At 38.5% G+C, this 24,625-nt stretch overlaps 1 protein-coding gene across 1 annotated transcript; it reads right to left on the bottom strand.

Annotated features, from left to right (window-relative positions):
- Positions 1–22,030: 22,030 nt before the first annotated feature.
- LOC127080583 (uncharacterized) lies at positions 22,031–23,953 on the bottom strand. The gene is made up of 2 exons (XM_051020897.1): positions 23,922–23,953; positions 22,031–22,877 (listed from the first exon to the last, which is right to left on the bottom strand). Exons 1-2 carry the CDS (start codon positions 23,951–23,953, stop codon positions 22,031–22,033), a joined length of 879 nt encoding a protein of 292 aa, XP_050876854.1.
- Between the last annotated feature and the right edge of the window lie 672 nt (positions 23,954–24,625).

Below are 24,625 nucleotides of genomic sequence, written 5' to 3'. Positions count from 1 at the left end.
GTGTAAAAAAATGATAGCTTTTCACGAAGAAACAGGCTTGTCGAGTATTGTAGTGTGTATCAACTTTTTCTTCAAGTCTCAAAGTCCCACTTATATAGCATAAGAAAAGAGACTGTTGGGGGCAAAATGGGGATACCAATGTAGAGGTTGTCCACTGTTGGATTGGTGAAAGGAGTGATACATAGTACCATCCTTCGCCAACAATATCAGTGATAGGTGTGATGTATAATACTATCCTTTTCCCATGATATTAGGTAGTGGAAGGAATATTTGATTTTTACCATGTACTATTTGATCCCATATCCATTTTGATCTTATCTTCAAATTCATTGGCTTCTGATGAATAGTTGATAAAGCATGAAATAAAGAATCATACATCTGGATTCAGAACCTTGACAGCGTTAGCAGTCTGGCTTGAGATCTTCAGTATCTTCAGACTCTTCAGTCAGAACCTTGATAACCTCAACTTATGGATTTAGATATTTAGAATCTTCATCTAAGTAACAAAACTTCAGAAGTTTTCCATTCTTCAAAAACTTGATGATCAGAGTCACATCCAGAAGCAGAAGCGGGGAGAATATTGCAGCAACAACATAACGTCTCTTCAGAAACTTCTCAAGAGTGAATCAGTACAGAAGCAGAAAGATCATTGCAGCAACAACTTGACATCTTTCATAACTTCTCATGATTAGTGCAGAAGTGTAATTTGGAACACAATGTTCAGAAATTGATGACGTTGCACGTCAAAAACTCATAATCAGAACTGGTTGTTAAAGCTACACAATAACAAACCTAATGGGTACCAAAATTGTTCTCACATAAATACAACATTGTTATCATCAAAACTCAATGTATATATGCAGAACCAAATCTTGTTCTAATGATCTCCCCCTTTTTTATGATGACAAAAACATGTATTTTAATGAACTGTTTTGTACATGGTAATTAAATAAAGATACAACTTACAGAAGCACAAAGTTCCCCATGAGATGTATAATCCTAAAAAGATAAAATCATAATGAAATAACATTTTCCTGATTAACCTTTTTGAAGTACCAGAATAATCTTCCATCAGAGTCTGGTTTGTCTTTAGAAGTTTCTTGAACTTATCCATAGAGCTGGTTGTCAAAATTAACATTATGATGAACTTCACTTTAGAAGCTTGGTTAAACTCTTTTAAAGAAGATTTTGAGTTTGGTTCTCTTTTAAATTCTCTTTGAATCTTTGAAAGAAATTTCAGAGCCTGGTTACAAATTCTTCTTGTAGAGCTTCATAACCTTGTTATAATCCTTAGGACCTGGTTGAATCAAGTCTGATTAACATGGAATTTACAATTCCTCAATACTTAATGCCTAGTTCTGATTCCTAGTTGAAATCTTTTTCAAATAACAAGGTTAAAGCCTCAGACTCAGAGAGTAGACCATTTCTTCAGAAATTGGTAACTTAAATTTTGATCTAAAAAATTTCAAGAGTGTCATACCCCAAAATTTGCCCATTAATATTTCAAGACATTTTGCAAGGCATTCCGACTCATCTATTACACTGATCTTGAAGAAACAAAGGCCCAGCTCACGGATGGCCCAATCCAGAAAATGGCCCAAACTGGCCTGTTCGCTACGCGCTCGCCTAGCGAAGCTGACAGACAACAAAAATTTCGGGCTTCATTCTGAGCCCATTAGGTCACCATTATCACTATAAATACCAGCACTTCAGTAATAAAAAAAAAAAAAAATTAATTAATTAATTAATTAATTAAATAATTAAATAATTAAAATAAATAAATAAAATATAACAAATTATTTTGGACTTGGGTCTCCCTCATTCCAAGCCCATTACCCACGAAATCAGTCTATAAATACTGAAGTTTCAGTAGAGGAAAGGAGACTTGGAGTTTACACTGGGAGATTCACTAGAGAAAGAAGGAAGAGAAGCAAAACACTCTGAGGTTTCCTTGGAACAAAACCTTGAGGAAAAAGAAAGAGAGAGAACAGAGAAGGACGGATAGAAACTTTGGCATAGGAACCCTGCCTACCCGGAGAATTCAGAGTAAAGAAACCCTGAAGGCAGCCCATCTGCACCGAAGCCATCGCCGTCCAATTCCCGCTGCCTAACTTATTCCGATACTACAAGTGGTCAATCCCTTCAACCTTGAATTGGCAAACAGGTTTGCGTATCTCTATTGTTTATACTTTCAATTGGCCATATCTACATATATAATGTATCATGATTAAATGTTGATATATAATTTGCTTTCGTATGGGAATCTAAATACGCCTGAATACCCTGAATGTTTGACCATGTTATTCCTGTGATAAAATGCCATAAAATTCAAAGTTCCTAACATGGGGCTGTTTTCAAATTCAAAATCCGTGGCCTTCGCTAGGCGAGGCAGAGGCGAACGAGACAGTACCTGATTCTTCTAGTCTGTTTTTTTTATGTTTTTATCATAGCCATGCATTATTCATCCTATCCTATTTATTGTTGTGATATTTCTCCGGTGTAATCTTCGATTGCACCCTGATTTGGTGTTCTGACATGTTTCTTTTTTTGAGTTTCGTAAAGGTTCACATATCCCAGGAAAAGGTTATTGGCTAGGTATTCCACTTTATTTGTGGGATACCCTTGTGGAGTTTCACCCTAAATTAATTTTTAATGTATTAATTTCTAATGTATTAATTTTTTAATATATTATTTTTAATAATTTTAATGTGGAGTTTCATCCTAATTATATAATTAATTGTAAAACTTTGCCTTTGAATAAGTGATCTTGGACCTCTCTTTGTTGCCTTACGATTACGATATTACGGTCATGTCCCGCGAACGTGGGGATACCCTTAGCAAAGACCCTTCGGTTAAATCATCATAAAATAAATTATAGTCCCTCGGATGTTGCCTTCGAATATACAACTTTGTCCCTCGATGACCCTCCGATGTTGCCTACGGTTAAAAGATGATAGTCCCTTCGAATGCTAAGGTATCCTCGTAACTGTTGCCTTCAATGACCTATCGATGACCCTACGATGACCCTTTTACATCCAAAGGATAAAACTACTTATTTCTCAATAATAAGGACAGTTTTACCCTCATAAGGATAGGAAATACTCATAAAGACCTTGGGTCGGTATAACTCTTAATTGCTGGCTCACAACCTAAAACATTTTTTCACACCTCACACCTTTCAAAATACCTTCAGAAAATCACCACTTGGTATACATTCATACTAGGATCATTACCGAGTTATATTTTTCTAAATAATTTTCAAAACTAAACGAGATAATCACTTTGTATACATTCATACAAGAATCATTACAAAGTTAAATTCTCTTTTCAAAACAATTTTCCAAACAATTCACAAACACTTTTTTAGACAAAAATAATATAAGTGATCGAGCAATTAAGAGCCCATGGATAACCATGGATACAAATGGTGCTAACACCTTCCCTTTGTATAATGTACCTCCCGAACCCAAAATCTAAATTAAGGTCTTTCCTGTTCTTTTCCACCTTTCCTTATGTGAGAAAGATTCAGCCGCACACTACTGATAAGAAACTGTGGATCCATTTCTTCCAAGAGAGTCTGTCTGGCACACAGTTAGAGTGGTATTATCAGCTTGAGAGCTCTAACATCCGCACATGGACTGATTTAGCAACAACTTTCTACAAGCACTACCAGTATAATTCTGAGTTAGCGCCTACTCGGCTACAGCTACAAAATATGACTATGGGCTCTAAAGAAAGTTTCAAAGAATATGCTCAAAAGTGGAGAGATTTGGCTGGCAGAGTCAAACCCCCTATGACTGATCGAGAGTTAGTGGACATGTTCATGGGTACACTGACTGGCCCATTCTACAGCCATCTACTGGGAAGTTCCTCGTCAGGTTTCACTGAACTTATCTTGACAGGTGAACGGGTTGAAAGCGGCATTCGAAGTGGAAAGATACAGGCAGCTACTTCTGCAAGCACCAAAAAGTCCTATCAGGGAAAGAATGAATCAAATGCTGTGTACAGTGAGAGGAAGCATAACAAGAAGAATCGTGACCATACTATTGGGGCAGTTACAATTGCCGCACCGCCATCTCAGAACTTCCAACACAGACAAGACAGGTCGAGAAGACAGTTTACCAAGATCAATATGACTTTAACCCAAGCACTGCAGAGTATGTTAAAGGCCAATTTGATTACCCTCAGAGGCCCTCCTGCAAATCCCAACACTACTTCTCCTCGTTATAATCCCAACGCCAGGTGTGCCTATCACTCCGATAGCCCCGGGCATGATACGAATGATTGCTGGTTGTTGAAGAACAAGATTCAGGATATGATCGACGCTGGAGAAATTGAATTTGATCCTCCGGCGACCCCCAATGTCATCACAGCACCTATGCCTAATCATGACCAGAATGTTAATGTTGTGGACGACAATTCTCACGTTACTGACGTTGCTGATTTAGCATCTCCTCTCCTGATCGTTAAGAAGAATTTATTGCAAGCTGGTTTATTTCCAGGTTGTGCTGAAGATTGCGATCTCTGTGTACTCCGACCCAATGATTGTTTGAAGTTGAAGAACGGCATTCAACGGCTGATGGATGATCGTACAATTCTATTTGAAAGGGTTCCTAAGGTGGACAACTCTATTGAAGAGGTATCTGTGATTGCTAGGTCCAAAGCTCCAGTGAAGATTACCGCTACTAGAGTGCCTGTGAAGATTACCGCTGAGCCCAAAGTGGCTCCCCTGATTATTACCGCACCTGGCCCCGTGCCATATTCCTCCAGCAAAGCTATTCCGTGGAACTATGGAGGCGACGTTTACATCCATGGCATAAAGCAAGTTGGTAGTTCTGCTAATCCTAATGATATTGTGGGGACTAGTAAAGTTACTCGAAGTGGAAGGATCTACTCCCCAGAAATCTCACCTCCCGCTCCCGAAATTCGAGGAAAAAGACCAGTCAATCCTCCTCAGTCAGAGACATCGGTCGAAGTTACTTCTGAAGATGTTGCCAAACAGGAAATGGAAGAGATGCTGAAAATCATCCGTAAGAGCGATTTTGATGTAGTGGAACAATTGGGGCATACTCCGTCTAAAATCTCAATGTTGTCCTTGTTATTATCCTCTGAATCCCATGCCAATGCGTTGATGAAATTCTTGAAGACCGCTCATGTGCCTCAAGAAACATCCGTCGGTCAATTCGAACATTATGTTGCTAATTTGACTGTTGACAATGGCCTAGGCTTTTCCGATGCTGACCTGACGCCAGCAGGAAAGAATCACAATAAAGCTCTGCATATCTCCATCGAGTGTGAGGGGATCACCCTGGCTCACGTGTTGATCGACAACGGCTCTTCCTTGAATGTGCTCCCGAAAGCTGTACTCGATAAATTTGACTACAAAGGCATTGAACTGAAACCTAGTGATGTTGTGGTGCGTGCTTACGATGGTGCGAAGAGTGTTGTCTATGGTGAAGTGATTCTCCCTATCAAGATAGGACCTCAAGTCTTCAACACTACCTTTCACGTGATGGACATTCGTCCCGCCTACTCCTGCTTGTTGGGGCGCCCTTGGATCCATGGGGCAGGTGCGGTAGCTTCGTCGCTTCATCAAAAGCTGAAGTATCCAATAGCAGGCATGGTTGTCACTATATGTGGAGAAGAAGAGTATATTGTCAGTAGTGTGCAAGCCTTCAAATACGTCGAGATGGATGGTGAATTCTTTGAGACTCCTTCTCAGTCATTTGAAGTGGTTCCTCCACCCAGTCATGTCCTTAAGCCAACTCCCCTTGTGCCCAAGGTTGTTCGTGCTCCCCCTGTCATGATCTCTCTGAAAGATGCTCAAGCCGCGATTGAAAATGGTGATCATGCTGGTTGGGGTCAACTGATCAATGTACCGTACAAGTCTGATAAAGCTGGCCTGGGGTTTAACTCTGGAAAGATAGTCAAAAATCAGATTAATGCTATGGAAGATGCTGATAGTGATTGCGACTTGGATAGCTGGATTTTCCCAACAATTGGTGACGGACTCAACAATTGGAAGACTGAAGACATTATCCCGATTTCCTTTAGTCAGGAGTAATTGTTATTGTTTATTCTAGAATTGCAAATTTTAATTTTCTTTTACAATCAAACTTCTTAAAGCATTGTGTCTATGCCCAAGGCACAATGGCTAATTTGTTAGGGGTTTGTCATTTTCATAAGCATATTCATATTCAATAGATCAATGGACTTTTTGCATTCAAATATTGCGCTCTTTATCTTTCCTGTCATTTTTCAAACAAGCTATGTTTCTTGCACACACTCACGTAACAATTTGCCGATCCATATCCACTCTGGATCCTGTTGGTAATGACTCTGCTACTGTTCATTATGACTTTGAAAATCCGATCTACCAAGCCGAGGATGGAAGCGAGGAAGATTGTGAAGTCCCTGAAGAACTTGCCCGACTACTGCAAAAAGAAAAGACTATACAGCCGCATGAGGAATCAATTGAAATTGTAAATCTGGGTACTGAAATAAACAAGAAAGAAGTCAGAGGTTTCTTGGGGCACTCGAATTACATTGCCCGATTCATTCCACACTTGACTGCTACCTGCAAACCCATCTTCAAATTACTGAGACAAAATCAAGAGATGGTATGGAATGATGAATGCCAAGAAGCTTATGACAAAATCAGGAAATATCGCCAAGAACCTCCAGTTCCGATGCCACCAGTTGAAGGAAGACCTTTAATTACGTATTTGACCGTGTTAGAAAATTCAATGAGGTGTGTTGGGGCAACATGACGAGTCTGGTCGAAAAGAGCATGCCATATACTGCCTTAGCAAAAGGTACCGACTGTGAAACAAGATACTCACAGCCCGAGAAAGCTTGCTGTGCTTTGGCCTGGGCTGCTCGCCGACTAAGACAGTATATGTTGAATCATACCACCTTATTGACTTCTAAGATGGATTCTATCAAATACCTATTTGAGAAACCTGCTGTCTCCTGAAAGAGTTATCACTGACAATGGTACTAATTTGAACAACAAGATGATTACTGAACTCTGCACGCAGTTCAAAATAAAACACCATAACTCTTCTCCGTACCGACCAAAGATGAACGGCGCCGTGGGGACTGCTAACAATATCAAGAAGGTCATGCGAGAAATGACAGTAACATACAAAGACTGGCATGAGATGTTACCCTTTACTCTTTACGGTTATCGCACTTCAGTGCGCACTACGACAGGGGCAACTCCGTTCTCTTTAGTCTATGGAATGGAAGCCATCTTACTAGTGGAAGTTCAGATTCCCTCTCTAAGAATCATGAAAGAGGCGGGCTTAGATGAAGATGAATGGATTCAGACTCGACTCGATCAGATAAATTTGATGGATGAGAAGAGACTTGCGGCTGTATGTCACGGGCAGATATATCAGAAGCGCATGACCAGGGCATTCAACAAAAAGGTCAAGAGACAAGTGTATCAAATTGGCGACTTGGTAATCAAACGCATCATCCTACCACAAACTGACCCCAGAGGCAAATGGACTCCCACATACGAAGGGCCATTTGTAGTTAAGAAGGTATTCTCAGGTGGAGCCATGATACTCGCCACAATGGATGGTGAAGACTTCCCACATCCCGTGAACGCGGACATAGTTAAAAAAATACTACGCATAAAAGAGACCCGCTAGATCGACGTATCTAGGCAAAAGTAAGGGCATCCCGGCGAACCAAAAGGGTTCGGGCAAAAATTAGGGATATAAAAAAAAAATGTACACCCGGCAAGTCGAAAACCTGAAAAGGCGGCTTGGGCAAAAAAGGGTATCCTGGTGGACTGAAAACCTGAAAAGGCGGTCCAGGCAAAAATTAGGGATTAAAGCGTATGACTATGTCCCGTTCTCAGTCAACTTTCATCCAAGTTCGAGGGACTGACCAAGCCAATCACTTCTATCCGACAGCAAGGGATGAGATGCTCGAAGACATAATGACAGTAGTAGGCTTAAAATCAATAGGACTTCTTCCACATAGCTTTCTCTTTGTTTTCGACAATTTCCTCTTACTAGGATTTCTGTCTCCTTGTACACAAATTGCCTGTTTATAGGCCTCCTTTCAAAATCAATACAACCCTCTTTCAAAAAAAAGATGCTTTTGTTTTTACTTTTCTGTTTTGGTTGCGTAAATGTCCATTGATTTAGTTTGAATTAATATGTGCATTTGAATATGACTGATGTTTACCAAAAATACATGCATAGAATAGCAATAGCAATTACTACCCGACTTCAGGATCAAGGAAAAGGTCTAATCATGCTTCCAATGAATCCGCTACCAATTCTCTTCCCCAGCAAGCCTTTTTTTTTTCCTCAGAAAATGGCAGTATCCCCAGGCACAGCCAGTTACTCCCCAACAGAGGTCGGCGTCACCAGACAGATTGATCATCTCATCCATCCCCAGCCAGGCTCTGTTGAATATTTCCACCATCAGACAGAAATCAAGCATCCCCCTGCCGAGAAAGGGTCATCGTTACAAATATCTCCAATCAGTAGATGGGGATTTATTTTCCCCAGTAGAGTCCCCAAGCAGAACTTCTCATACGCATAGCTCATTCATTACATCCTTTCACAGCATACGCATGCATACAACATTCACATTTATTTTAGCATAACACGAAACATCTCATGCATCATGACATAGCATGAAGCTAACTTTTCTTTGCAGGTTATTTATCCTCCTGATATAGTCAAAATAAAAGGTTCATTCAGACAGACACCTTTATCAATCACATTCAAGATTCAGATACATATTTCAAATACAGTTCATGGGAACATTCATTCTGACAACACTTCGATATCCTCCTAATGATGGCATCTTTAAGCCCATCCCAGACATTTATTGCAAGTACAACATATACAGGTTATCAGATACAGCCTAACGTACGGTTCATTCTGATTCAGCCCAACATATGACTTCTTCAGCAACTCCAATGCGGTCTAACGTACGACCCATTTGGACCTTCAAATCCTCGGATACTGCCTAGCGTACGGTACGTTCAGGGGTGTAGTCTAGCGTACGACTACTTTCTTCTTCGGATACAGCCTAACGTACGGCTCATTCTGCAACTCAGATACGATCTAGCGTACGATCCATTCTGAACTCCAGCAACTCCAACGCGGTCTAACGTACGACCCGTTTGGATCTTACAACCCTCAGATGCTACCTAACGTACGGTACATTTCTGAAGTGTAGTCTGGCGTACGACTACCGCTTTCATCATCAGATGCGGCCTAACAGACGACTCATTCTGCGACGGTCTAACGTACGACCCGTTCGGATGTCCATCCCCTCAGATGCTACCTAACATACGGTACATTTCTGAAGTGTAGTCTAACGTACGACTACCCCTTTCGTCATCAGATTCAGCCTAACGTACGGCTCATTCTGCAACTCAGATACGATCTAGCGTATGGTCCATTCTGACCCTTTATCCCCAACAGCATATGACACACTCCGACTCCCCAGCGAAGTCGGCAGCCTAATGGATGACTCATTATACGGTCTAACGTACGACCCAGTGTGGCACCCATGTCTTCAAATTGGCCTAATATACGGCGCGATCTGAAGCTTTCGTCATCAAACCTCCCGGATGGCACCTTTAAGCCCATCTCCATCAAGACCAACTGTCGATTCTCAAGTGCAAATTTTTGGGGCATTCTAGTGTTCAATAATCTTCCACCTCCAGACCACGAATGGCGTACACACCATTCTAACTCTCTCGGTCCAAGAATATTGAACAGGGGCAGCTGTCATACCCCAAAATTTGCCCATTAATATTTCAAGACATTTTGCAAGGCATTCCGACTCATATATAACACTGATCTTGAAGAAACAAAGGCCCAGCTCACGGATGGCCCAATCCAGAAAATGGCCCAAACTGGCCTGTTCGCTACGCGCTCGCCTAGCGAAGCTGACAGACAACAAAAATTTCGGGCTTCATTCTGAGCCCATTAGGTCACCATTATCACTATAAATACCAGCACTTCAGTAATAAAAAAAAAAAAAAAAAAAAAGAATTTTTTTTAATTAATTAATTAATTAATTAATTAATTAAATAATTAAAATAAATAAATAAAATATAACAAATTATTTTGGACTTGGGTCTCCCTCATTCCAAGCCCATTACCCACGAAATCAGTCTATAAATACTGAAGTTTCAGTAGAGGAAAGGAGACTTGGAGTTTACACTGGGAGATTCACTAGAGAAAGAAGGAAGAGAAGCAAAACACTCTGAGGTTTCCTTGGAACAAAACCTTGAGGAAAAAGAAAGAGAGAGAACAGAGAAGGACGGATAGAAACTTTGGCATAGGAACCCTGCCTACCCGGAGAATTCAGAGTAAAGAAACCCTGAAGGCAGCCCATCTGCACCGAAGCCATCGCCGTCCAATTCCCGCTGCCTAACTTATTCCGATACTACAAGTGGTCAATCCCTTCAACCTTGAATTGGCAAACAGGTTTGCGTATCTCTATTGTTTATACTTTCAATTGGCCATATCTACATATATAATGTATCATGATTAAATGTTGATATATAATTTGCTTTCGTATGGGAATCTAAATACGCCTGAATACCCTGAATGTTTGACCATGTTATTCCTGTGATAAAATGCCATAAAATTCAAAGTTCCTAACATGGGGCTGTTTTCAAATTCAAAATCCGTGGCCTTCGCTAGGCGAGGCAGAGGCGAACGAGACAGTACCTGATTCTTCTAGTCTGTTTTTTTTTATGTTTTTATCATAGCCATGCATTATTCATCCTATCCTATTTATTGTTGTGATATTTCTCCGGTGTAATCTTCGATTGCACCCTGATTTGGTGTTCTGACATGTTTCTTTTTTTGAGTTTCGTAAAGGTTCACATATCCCAGGAAAAGGTTATTGGCTAGGTATTCCACTTTATTTGTGGGATACCCTTGTGGAGTTTCACCCTAAATTAATTTTTAATGTATTAATTTCTAATGTATTAATTTTTTAATATATTATTTTTAATAATTTTAATGTGGAGTTTCATCCTAATTATATAATTAATTGTAAAACTTTGCCTTTGAATAAGTGATCTTGGACCTCTCTTTGTTGCCTTACGATTACGATATTACGGTCATGTCCCGCGAACGTGGGGATACCCTTAGCAAAGACCCTTCGGTTAAATCATCATAAAATAAATTATAGTCCCTCGGATGTTGCCTTCGAATATACAACTTTGTCCCTCGATGACCCTCCGATGTTGCCTACGGTTAAAAGATGATAGTCCCTTCGAATGCTAAGGTATCCTCGTAACTGTTGCCTTCAATGACCTATCGATGACCCTACGATGACCCTTTTACATCCAAAGGATAAAACTACTTATTTCTCAATAATAAGGACAGTTTTACCCTCATAAGGATAGGAAATACTCATAAAGACCTTGGGTCGGTATAACTCTTAATTGCTGGCTCACAACCTAAAACATTTTTTCACACCTCACACCTTTCAAAATACCTTCAGAAAATCACCACTTGGTATACATTCATACTAGGATCATTACCGAGTTATATTTTTCTAAACAATTTTCAAAACTAAACGAGATAATCACTTTGTATACATTCATACAAGAATCATTACAAAGTTAAATTCTCTTTTCAAAACAATTTTCCAAACAATTCACAAACACTTTTTTAGACAAAAATAATATAAGTGATCGAGCAATTAAGAGCCCATGGATAACCATGGATACAAAGGGTGCTAACACCTTCCCTTTGTATAATGTACCTCCCGAACCCAAAATCTAAATTAAGGTCTTTCCTGTTCTTTTCCACCTTTCCTTATTGGATAAAAGAAAAGTCGGTGGCGACTCTTGCTAACCGCGACATTGCGATAAAAAACACAAAAAGTCCAGTTCACCGTATGACAAAGAGCTTATGATGTTTGAACGTATTCCTGCAATACAATTAACAAACTATTCTTCGAAGTAGTTGTTAGTAGAAACATTAAAAAAATGTTTGGGTTCTGATTCACGAATATAGGTATATCAAAATCAATTACGTTTCTCCCCCTAAATATGTTTCTCCCCCTTTGTCATCAATCAAAAAAACATAGACAAAAAACAATGGAAAGAAACAAACTTGATTTTATTGAAATGTGCCAGAAGGCAGAAAAAGTACAATCATGTTACAAAGACAGAAATTCAAAAACACTTAAACAAAATAAAAACACAAAAAGTGAAAAAATATTTTGAAAAAGGCTAAGGATTCTGTGGTGGATTAGGCGGAAGTCTAGACAGAATAAACTAAAATATAATCTCCTGCCTGTCAAAACGTTCTTTGGCAAGAGCACTCTTAGCTTGCATATCAACTATGGTCTTCAGAAGCACTTCAAAAACCACCCAAGAAGAGGTTTTAGCAGACTGTTGATTTTCATAAACAACAATTTGTTGTTCTTCAGAAGCATCTGGGTGAGCAACAACATCTTCCATGACAAATTCTGGATAACCAGAATCTTCCATAGCAACTTCCTTAACCTCCGAAGCAGGAATACACAGTGGAGCATGTCGTAACTTCCAGAGTTCCATAAGGGGTACAAACCCAAAATTGGAGTTTCTTTTAGAGGCTTTATACCCAAAGTTCTTCAGCTTGGAGATCTTGGAGTTCATCCAACATCTGAAAGCTTCCCAAGTAACATCATTCTCTGTTGGATTAACTGATAAATAATTAGTCCTCATAGCAGCATGAAGATAGCTTCTTGAGTCTAATTCGAATTTCCTCAGAATCTTACCAACATTTAGTTGTTTTGGTTTAGGTTGGCTAGGGTTTTTGACAGAAACATCATTTATGATTGGATGAGGATCTGGACCATAAACATATGGAGTAAAAGAGAGAGTTTCCTCGTATCTTTCAGAGTTAGATACTTCAGGTTCATGTTCAAAGTTAAACATACCTTCAGGAGCACCTTCAGACACTGAGTTACCATAATCTCTGAAAGGAGATCTTCTGGGTGTTGTTATATTTAGATTTTTGGTATGGGGAGCATAAATAGGTGGATTAGAAATGGATGAAGGTAGAGTTGATGGATGGCTTTGTAAAACAATAGTGTGCCCTAGTTTGTGTTGATAAAATAATAGAGGTTCAGAAGTTTCTGTAACTGTTTGTGGAATGGTGATATTTATGGATATTGGTTATGAGATATGAATGTTTTGAGATGGATATGGAGAGGGATGTGTTTGTAAGACACCTTCAGAAATTACAGAATCACAAACAACAATACTTTTAGTTATAGAAGACTTACCAGAAGTAGTTTCACTTGGAGTTTTGGTTGATTGTTGGGCAACACCCAAAGTGTCCCTTAGAAGCATTTTCCTTTGGCGCTCACTTATAGGCATTTCTTCTTCGTCCAGAAACCATGCATCTTTCTTCTTCTTTTTTGGTGTAGAAGTCTCTTCCTCAACGTCTTTTCCTTTTCTGTTTCTCTTAGAATGTTGGCCACGAACATCTGGATAGTTTTCAGGTAGATTGAAAGGATCTACCAAAGGATCAATGTTATCCTTGAGTCAACTTTCTATGTATTACGCCACGACTTCCGGAGGATCAATCTTGGTGAAGATGGGATAGTTTTCCAATAGGATTCACTACGCCAAAAACTGGAATAGACAGCGCCCCTTAGAGGGCGCTTTATTACAAAAGCGCACTCTAAAGTGAAGAGAAAAAATAAGGAGCGAACAACTGGAATAGACAGCGCACTTTAGAGGGCGCTTTTGTAATAAAACGCCCTCTAAGGTGAAGCGAAAAAATAAGGAGGAGATAGAGGGACAACAATACAGGGCGCTTTTTAGAAAGCGCCCTCTAAGGTTACCCTTAGAGGGCGCTTTTAAAAAAGCGCTCTATAAGTCCATGTGCATTTCCAGTTTATAAAGCGCTTTTGGAAAGCCTTAGAGAGCGCTTTTAGAAGCGCCCTCTTAGGCCCCCTTTAGAGGGCGCTTTGGTAACAAAGCGCCCTCTAAAGTGAAGCAAAAAAAAAATGGAGGGACAACAATAGAGGGCGCTTTTGTGAAAGCGCCCTCTAAGGTTACCCTTAGAGGGCGCTTTTGAAAAAGCGCTCTCTAAGTCCATGTACATTTCCAGTTTATAAAGCGCTTCTGGAAAGCCTTAGAGAGCGCTTTCATAAGCGCCCTCTTAGGCCCCCTTTAGAGGGCGCTTTTTTTCCACAAGCGCCCTCTAATGTCCCCTTTAGTAAACATTAAAATTATAACATACTGCGCGTTTTGTTATTTCACTATCTGTTATTAGCGTTCTTTTTCACGTTAGGGTTCTGAGGCGTTTTCCTTCCACCTCTGTTAGATCTACATGCGCGTTTCCTCCTTCTACCAATCAAAGGTACACGCTTTTCCCAATTATTGTTTTATGTTATTGCTTTGTTTTAGCTTTGCCCAATTTCTGTTTTACCTTATTACTGCGCGTTTCCTCCTTCTATGTTTGTTTCGACCATGATAGCGGATGCACTAGGAAATTGACGGTTGGTTTTTAGTGACCATGATTGCGGATGCAATGGGTTATACGACCTATGAACATCTGATTTTGTGTCAACACCAGTATCATTAGAAACCTAGGTCCAAATGTGTTTGAACTCTTCTGAAATTGTTTTTTATTTATTCTAATTAGTAATGGATAATACATGGATGTCTTCCAATCGATTGTCGAGAGAGTACGAGAATGGGGTATCAGAATTCGTTAAGTTTGCCGTTGCGCACGCCGAAGACCCCAGTAGAATGATATGTCCTTGCTTGGGTTGTTGTTATGGGAAACGGGTTGACGCAGTTCAGTTGACATCGCATCTAATGAGGCATGGAATTGATCGAAGTTATACATGTTGGAATTTGCATGGTGAGAAAAGTAACGAGAATGTTGAACCGGGGGATAGTACGACCTATGCCTCAAACTATAGTGGCGCAGATACATACGATTGTGATCGAGTTGAAGAGATTGCAGAAGCACTTGAAGGAGATCTTAAGGATTGTCCCGAAATGTTTGAGAGGTTGGTAAGTGATGCAGAGAAACCTTTGTATGATGGTTGCACTAAATTCACAAGATTGTCTGCGGTATTAAAGTTGTACAACTTAAAGGCGGGCAATGGGTGGTCGGATAAAAGTTTCACAGAGTTATTAGCCCTTTTGAAAGATATGCTTCCTGAGGATAATGTTCTTCCCAATCGAACATATGAGACCAAAAAGATGTTGTGCTCTATTGGCATGAGCTATGATAAGATACATGCATGTCCAAACGATTGCGTTTTGTTTCGAAATGAGTATGCATCGTTAAATGAGTGTCCTAAATGCGGTGTCTCGCGATATAAGAACAAGTTGTCTCCAGCAAAGGTCTTGTGGTATTTTCCTGTTATTCCGAGATTTAGACGCATGTTTCGTAGTGAAACCGATTCAAGACACTTGACCTGGCATGCAGATGAAAGAATTATAGATGGAAAGTATCGACATCCAGCAGATTCACCACAGTGGTTGAAAATTGATAATGATTATCCTGAATTTGGAGAAGAATCAAGAAACCTTCGCTTGGCATTATCTACTGATGGAATGAACCCACACGGTATCCAGAGTATCTCACACAGTACATGGCCTGTGATTATTATGATTTATAACCTACCTCCATGGCTATGTATGAAGCGTAAGTACATGATGTTGTCTATGTTGATTTCTGGACCTAAACAACCAGGGAATGACATAGACGTGTACTTGAAGCCCTTAATCGAAGATTTAAAGATTTTGTGGGAGACCGGTGTGGAGGTTTATGATGGATATAGGAAAGAAAGTTTCAACTTGAGGGCGATGTTGTTTGGCACAATTAATGATTTTCCAGCATACGGAAATCTATCAGGGTATAGCATAAAAGGTCAATGTGCGTGTCCTGTTTGTGAAGATAAAACAGATTGGAAGCGCTTGGAGTTTGGTCAGAAGAATGTCTTTCTCGGTCATCAGAGATTCTTAAATTCAAATCATCACTACCGTGGATGGAGAAAGGCGTTCAATGGAGAGACAGAACAAGGCAGAGCTCCACCTATATTGACGGGTGATCAAATTTTTGAAAAGGTGAAAGATTTGGATACTCAGTTTGGCAAGCCTTTTGCCCACACACTTGTCAAAAGTGGGTGGAAGAAGAGGTCAGTTTTTTTTGAATTGCGGTATTGGAAGTCCTTGTATGTGAGACATTTTCTTGATGTTATGCATATTGAAAAAAATGTATTTGAAAGTGTTATTGGCACGTTACTCAATATACAAGGAAAGTCTAAGGATGGCCTTAAGGCAAGAAAGGACTTGATAGCGATGGGAATAAGAACTGAATTAGGACCCTTGAAGAAAGGAAAACGAACATATCTACCGCCTGCTGCTTATACTCTATCTAGAAAGGAGAAAAAAACATTGTGTAAGTTTCTAAGTGAAGTTAAAGTTCCAGAAGGGTACTCTTCAGATATTAGAAGACTTGTGTCTATGAAAGACCTCAAGTTAAAGAGTTTAAAGACCCATGATTGCCATGTTATAATGGAACATTTTCTCCCAATAGGTATACGTTCTATTCTTCCAGAAAAAGTAAGAAGCTCTATAACTAAGTTGTGTTCTTTCTTCAAGTCAATTTGCAGTAAGGTGATCAATCCTGCGATCTTACCAATGTTGCAAAAAGAAATCGTTATTACTTTGTGTGAGCTTGAAATGTTTTTTCCTCCATCATTTTTTGACATAATGGTACATCTAGTTGTTCATCTTGTAAAAGAGACACAATTGTGTGGACCAGCTTATATGAGATGGATGTACCCTGTTGAACGTTATATGAAAATATTAAAAGGGTACGTGAAGAACCGAAGTCGACCAGAAGGTTGTATGGTTGAAAGATACATTGTTGAAGAAGCGATTGAGTTTTGTACTGAATATTTGTCTAATGTTCAGTCAATCGGACTCCCCAAGTCTCAGCTTGTCGAAAAGAAAGAAGGAAAAAATCTAATTGGAAATAAAATCGTGGCAGTATCAAGGGTCGAACGGGATCAAGTGCATTTGTATGTTCTGCACAATGAGAATGAGGTTGAGCCGTATGTTGAAATTCACAAGGATGTTCTCCGAGGTTTAAATCCCAATAGAAATGAAAATTGGATAGTACGAGAGCACAATCGATGTTTTATACCTTGGTTTAAGGATCATATTTATTCAAAGTATTATTCAGATCCCGCTTCAATAACAGAAAGGTTGAGATGCTTAGCATATGGTCCAAGTTTCCATGTTTTTTCTTATAGCGCATACGCGATTAATGGATACATATTTTATACCAAAGAACAAGATGATAAAAGTACTATGCAGAATAGTGGTGTCACCGTGGTAGCTGAAGCAATGCACATATCAAGTGTGAAGGACTTAAACCCCAAATTTGCAAATCTGTCGTATTTTGGTGTTATCGAGCGCATTTGGGTGTTTGATTATGAGAAGTTTCAGATTCCTATATTTGGTTGCAAGTGGGTTGAAAATAATAATGGCATTCGAATGGATAAGTCAGGATTTTTGCAAGTGGATCTTAATAGGGTGGGATACAAAGATGAGTCTTTTATTCTAGCCTCTCAAGCTAGACAAGTGTTCTATGTCAATGATCCGAAAAGTACGAAATGGTCTATAGTTCTTTTTTCCAACAAAGTAATTGATGAAAACACTGGAGATCAAGGTGATATTGATGTTGAGATTGAATCGTTTACCAGAAATGATCAAGATGAGAATATTATATCAAATGATTCATATATTAGAAATGATCATAATGAGGGTATTTGGATCAATCCAACCGTCCGTGTTGTTAAGAGACATGTAGAACATATTCCAACCAAGAAAAGAAAGAGAACTTAGTGAAAAAGGTACAGGTCAAATGATTTTAATTGTTTTCTTTATTACAGGTAAAATGACTTTTATGATTTTAATTGTTTTTACATTTGTCATCTGATTTTAATTATTTTCTTTTTTATAGGTAAAATGATGATGCTGGATATTTGTTTAGATGGAGATGCTCTATTGTCGTCAAGCCTCATTCGCGTAGATGATGATGCTGGATATTTGAAAGTATCCCTCTACGACAATGGAACATGTCCATCTAAACATATATCAATTCTATCTTCAAAAGATAAGGGTTCAATGTTGGCAAGTTACATTGGTTTCCTTGTTCGACAACATATTCCGATTACATGTGATAATTGGAGAAGTCCGGACTTGAAGGTTGGCAAAGAAAAAATATGGTTGGAGATACAGGTACTTACCATATATTGTTATATGTTTTTTGTTGCATCAACTTTGCAGCCCTGTATTGTAGGCAGAATTTAGGACTTCTCAAAGTTGATTTCTTGTTACTTTGTCGTTCATAAAATACACCACTAAATTCTATGCATTTAATTTTTATTTTTTTTTCATCAGGCTTGTGTCTCAATAGAGGATGTGTATCTACCTAAAGTTACTTTTGTAGTGGTCCAAAAGAGACATCACACCCGTCTCTTTCCTGTCAACCCCAAAGAGACCGATAGAAGTGGAAATATTATGCCAGGTTTTTTCAATATATTTCTCAACGCAGCTGGTATATATTATCATTTGAATTTATCACTTTTTGCTGATTTTGTTGTTCTAAATTGTCAAAGGAACCGTGGTAGACACCAGCATTTGTCACCCTAGGGAATTTGATTTTTACCTTAACAGCCATGCAGGAATTCAGGTAATATTAGCTATGTCATTTAACTTTATGCCATTGTTTACTATTTGTTGCTCAATCGCCTTTTGACAGTTCTGTGTTATTTGCATTTGGACGTGTTCTTTTTGCAGGGGACTACTTATGCTGCCATCTGTTGTTTTGGTTGAGCCTTATTTTGTATGGATGTGCGATAGAACTACTAGATAGCTTTTGGATATACAGAACATGTTTGCCACCATGGGTGGATGGGCGTTTTTGTTTAGTATTGGTTAGAACTACTAGACAGCTTTTGGATACAGTGGTCACTGGGTGTTGGTTGCTATGTTTTATTCTCTTAATTGTAGTACTTTGAGAATATGTTGTTGTATATTGTTGATCAAAGAATCATATATTAATGTTGTATATATGGAGGATTAATGTTGTATATAAATGGATTCATGTTGTATATATCAATGGATTAATGGTGTATAACATTGGATTAAAGGATGAAATCAATATGAATTTTACACTTTTGCAGCATGCGAACAGGTTACCAATTAAATATATATCCACTGTTTTTCAAACAAATTTTTTTAAAATAACTAACACTTTAGAGGGCGCTTTGTCCAGAAAGCGCCCTCTAAACACTTTACATTGACAACTTTAGAGGGCGCTTTTTCCTGAAAGCGCCCTCTAAACACTTTACATTGACAACTTTAGAGGGCACTTTTTCCTGAAAGCGCCCTCTAAACACTTTACAATGACAACTTTAGAGGGCGCTTCTTCCTGAAAGCGCCCTCTAAACACTTTACATTGACAACTTTAGAGGGCGCTTTTTCCAGAAAGCGCCCTCTAAACACTTTATACTGACAACTTTAGAGGGCGCTTTTTCCAGAAAGCGCCCTCTAAGGTGTCCCTTTATGGACCACTCCAGAGGGCGCTTTTTTCTTAAAGCGCACTATAATGTGGCCACTTTAGACAGCGCTTTCTCCAGGAGAACAAAGCGCTGTCTTTACCTATGCCAGCGCCAGATTAGAGGGCGCTTAAAAGCGCTGTTATAGGCCAAAATAAGCGCCCTCTTTTCCCTTATTTGGCGTAGTGATTCTAATGCCATGAATTTCTTTCTTTGCTGGAAAATGTTCTGGCTTAGAAATCTTGGAGATCAAACCCATACTCTTCAAATTCTTGCTCCATAAGACTTTATCGCAGTCTTTGACCAGTTCATCAGTAACTCCACTCATAAGAAGGTCATCCACTAACCCATTCTCGACCAGAATGTCTTAAATCATGCGTCCATTGGGAATGAACTTTCCTTTGCCTTTCTTTGACGAACTTACAGTTCTGGATTCTCTGATAGAATCCCTTAGAAATTTGAACAAAATAGAAGGGAGTTCAAGCTTGAGACCCTTCTCCAGAAAGAACAGGATATACTTATGACGAGTGTTAACATAGTCAGAACTATTTGTACTTTGTTTATCATGGATACAACCCATAATGATCTTGAACCAAACTCTTAGGTTGTTTGTAAAATCCTCGCTAGGACCTTTAACATCATCAAGATTAGTTCCATCCTTGAAGATGACAAATGTTATTTTGCTTCTCTTCTAGCATTAGTTTTTTGACACTATGGACCCTTTTCCCCTTACCATTGTGAGAGATTAAATCAACAATGGAATTTTCAGTGATTACGATATTCTTGTTCATAACATAGGAAGTTATTGTTTCCTTCTCAGTAGTAACATGCACCCAAAATATCTTTACAAGCACTGGGTAAACTGGACCCTTTAATCTTTCGAAGAAAGAGTTCCATCCTTGAAAATCCAAAGTCTCAAAGAAATCAAACCCATTTTCCTTAAGATTTTCAAAGTCCACTATCATTTCACTGAGAACCATTAGCTCATCAACAGAAGTATTAAGGGTTAACTCTGGTGAAGTTCTTGTATGCAGATCCCGGATGTCGTACACGGTGTCACGACACCAGGGTCAGTACATTGTCACACTAAAAACAATATCAAGATTTTAGTAAGCAACACTTAATAAAATAACACAAATAGTTATTAACCCAGTTCGGTGCTACGTCACATACATCTAGGGGATACTAAGCCAAGAAGAAAATCCACTATCATAGAATTAGTTAGAAGTTATAAATAACCTCGGGTTTTACAAACTTCTCACCTAATCTCTACCCATGGAAGTTTCTATCTAAGACTCTCCTAGATATGAGACCCCTCCCACTTCCCTTCGATAACACAACCGTGACAACAACTAATATCAAAAAACATAATTCACTATTGCTTAAAAGCTCATGAGGGATTGATAATTATAACTTAATAAAACAAGTATAATCCTAGTATCTAAGAGATACTCAAATGGCTCACAAAAAGCAAATACAACTAAACCCTAACACAAATAATATTCAACGTTGCTTCAATGCCTTCTTAGGTTTAGAAATAATTTATAAATAGCAATAGAAAGATATGGTCTCTAGGCTTGATTGAAAGCAGATCCATGGACTTTATTCAATCTTCTACAAATTTGATTCCAATCATATCAAATGTTTCCTAAAATGTTTTGACATCTTTACTTCGAAAACAAGGCAAAGCAAAACAGTCTTTTGCTTTTTAGAAAACACGTTTCTAGACCCACATATTTCGTGAAATAAATCTTCAGGGGATCTTCAGATATCTCACAAAATAGAAACAAATAGTTCTACACATTGAAATAGGGCATGGTCCAATGTTGAACCAACATCTCAAGACATCTTGTCCAACATCTTGCAAGAAAACATGTTTTTTCCAAAATGCAGCCAATTACTACACACCAGACTTAAAAATCTCCCCCTTTGACAAATTTTGGCAAAAACAACCTTTGCATAGACCAACTGGAAAGATGGTAAAGATCTTAACAATAAAACCAACATACAAAAGAAATGATCTTTTAAAAACAACAGAGGCAGGTGCAACAAAAAAGAACATAACCTCATATCTGAGAGAAGTAGACTCTCACACGAAGAACTTGCTTAAGAGAAAAGTAAATTCTCTTAGTCAGGATGTCAAGACATTTGATCTGACTTTAATAAAATAGGCAACCCACACGAAACTAGCCTATCACCATAGTCTTGAAAAGAAAATGCTCCCATGAGTAGCAGAACATGGGCAAGAGCTACTCCCCCTCCATAAGTACTCCACATCAAGGGGCAAGAGTCATGGTATGGCTAACAAGTTATCTATCACAAAATTACTCTCCCTTTTTAGCCAAAAAGTTGACAAATACAACCAATCTTTAGATGTAGCAGAGTAAGCAAAAGTTAAGTTATAGACCAAGATCACTTTAAAGTGCATAAATATTCAGGGCATAACCTGCAAGAAACAACTTGAAGCACAAACAAAACACACAAGAACCAGAAAACTGTACTCCTCATCATTGTTGGTTGTCTCTTTATCATCACTTGCATCAATCCCTTTTCCATTAGCATCTTCTTCACTTGTTTCATCACCTTTCAAATTTTCTTCTTCTTCAGATAAGGCCTTGATCAGGATCTCAAGGCTACTCTTCCTCTCAATACAAACTTTGATGGTTTCATCCAAGGTTTTGTAGGTATCTTTTAGGTCAGCAAGGATTCCTGCTCTAGTAGTAGACCTGAAAGGTTTCTGACCATATGTCATGACAATATCTGGAACATGTTTCCTAGTAAAAAGCCTATAATATAATGACAGAGGGGGATCTCTTTTGCAGACACTATCATAACTGAGAAAAATACTTGGGTGTTGACTCAGTATAACACCACAAATTAATGAGGGAAAAGTTATTAGCATCTTCACAACAAAGGAAGGGGCATGCTTCATTGTTTGATCAAAGACATAGGATCCAATGTGAAATTCTTTCTTGGTCCCTACAATACAAATTAATTTACCCAATCTAGTAGCAATTTTGGAAGTGTGATTAGTTGGCACCCAATTAGCAGCTCCAATTCTGTGAAGTACTGCATACTTCACACTCAAGTAACTTGCTGACAACTTCCCTTTCCTTGGCCATTCCTTCACTTGTTTAGCAGTAATCTCTCTGCAAATGACATTGTTAGAAACTTCCACTTCAGCTTGTTTTTCTTCACTTCTGCCCAAAAACCTATTTATGATTTCAGGAGAGAAATCCACACACCTTCCTCTTACATACACTTTTCTAAACTCCTTGTTCCTTTTGTTATCATAATAAAAAATGACTAAAAAATAATTATATTCAATGTCAAATGCATGAGGGAAAAAATAGTTGTGTGAATGTCATGTGAAAAAAATATTTAAAAATGAACTGATCCAAGTGGTTGGTTAGGAATTTGAGCATCGTAAACAAATGGTTAAAAATTCGACTAATGATTCTTGCATATGAAGAAAAGTTATGTTTTTATGATGATTAAAAAAAATTAATGATTAATTAATTTAATTTAATTTAATAAAAGAGTTGTATTTTCAATTTTTTTCTTAAACCGGTTGGAAATTATAAACAATAATTGTCATGTGTATGTTCCAATATGACAAAATTGAGCTTTTAAGTTAATGGCAATAAATGCATTGCAAATAGTCCCACATAGAAAGTGGCGCTAACATTAAAAGCATTTATTAAGACATTGAAACATTAAACTCACCAAATGAGTCAAAGAGGATAAGGTTCCACATGGACATATGTGGTGGTCCCAAACATTATGCCACATGTCACATCCGAACAACCCCTCGCCGGTGTAGCCACCAGCGACACCGACTCCGGGACCAGGTCTGAGGGCGTGAGCGTAGAGGTGCTAGTGGCGCTTGTAGGCGGCACTTGAGCACTTGCTTAAGTTTGAATTTCGAATTCAAAATATACAACACTTCATAAAGTGGTACATTGTATGATCATATGTGAACCATTGTAACATATGGTGAAAAGGTGTTATTTCATCAAGAGATGCAAACTTAGGAAACAACACATGCATGACCTATAAATACATGATTCTGAATTCGAAAATGACTCACTCAAAATTTGCACATCCTCTTAAATATTCCAGACACACTTCCTTGCATTCGAGTTCTTCACCTGTCTTATGTAGACTAAATCAAAAGGCTGAATTATCCTGGGTATTCTTGCTTTCCAACTCTAAGACATCAAAGAGAGTGCTTGAAATACTTTTAAGGAAAGTGATTTTTTTCATGATTCAACCTGAATCCATTTAATCTTCTCGGAATTTCTAACAATCTTAAAAGTATTTACACAATAGCTTCCGATGCTGCAGTTTCAACCATCAAGGTTATGAATCAGGATCTTGTCAAGTTGAATCACTTTGATGGAACCAACTACACCAGATGGTGTAATACCCCAAAATTTACCCTTCATTTTTCCTGGAAGCATGGGATTATGTTTTACACTTCATTAGCATCATATTAGGTCATACTCATTGCATACTGCATTAATGACATGGAGATCAGGTTTTGATTGATCACTCCTTAACAGAAGGAGCCCACACAAAGCAAGATTGAGAATTGGACTTCATTTTCTAAGTATACAAGTCTCAAGGGTCTCAGGGAGGTCCAGGTATCTTATTATGGCCCTCAGTTCATCAGTGAAGGATTCAAAGCTATTAGAGTGTTCATCTGGATTTAATTAGAAATTAGGGTTTCATGGCTACCTGCAACAGGCAATGTTTGGTTGGAATTAGAGGAGCTCATCCATGTCATGATTAGAGAGGCATCTTGGCCTAGGAAGATTCACAAGTATCTCAGAAAGATCCATTGGCAATCAGTGCAATCAGTACCTGATCATTTTGCCCTAAAACTAGGGTTTGGTATAAAATCAGTTTATTTCTGATTCTTTGGGTGAAACTATTTTCCATGGCCCTCCATATGTCCACAAGGGTCTATATAAAAAAAATCAGCTCTTTATTTGAGCTAGAAGTGCTTCAATTGATCAATGGAATC

The sequence above is a fragment of the Lathyrus oleraceus genome, chromosome 5 (genome assembly GCF_024323335.1).
Source record: "Lathyrus oleraceus cultivar Zhongwan6 chromosome 5, CAAS_Psat_ZW6_1.0, whole genome shotgun sequence".
NCBI lineage: Eukaryota > Viridiplantae > Streptophyta > Magnoliopsida > Fabales > Fabaceae > Lathyrus > Lathyrus oleraceus.
This window is presented reverse-complemented; position numbering and strand designations above follow the sequence as displayed.

Excerpts from the sequence above, each read along its gene's own strand:
- LOC127080583 (XM_051020897.1), bottom strand. The coding sequence starts at position 23,953 with ATGGTTGAAACTGCAGCATCGGAAGCTATTGT. Across the intron at positions 22,878-23,921 it reads GCAGCATCGGAAGCTATTGT|GAACAAGGAGTTTAGAAAAG; the intron begins GTAAATACTTTT and ends TGATAACAAAAG.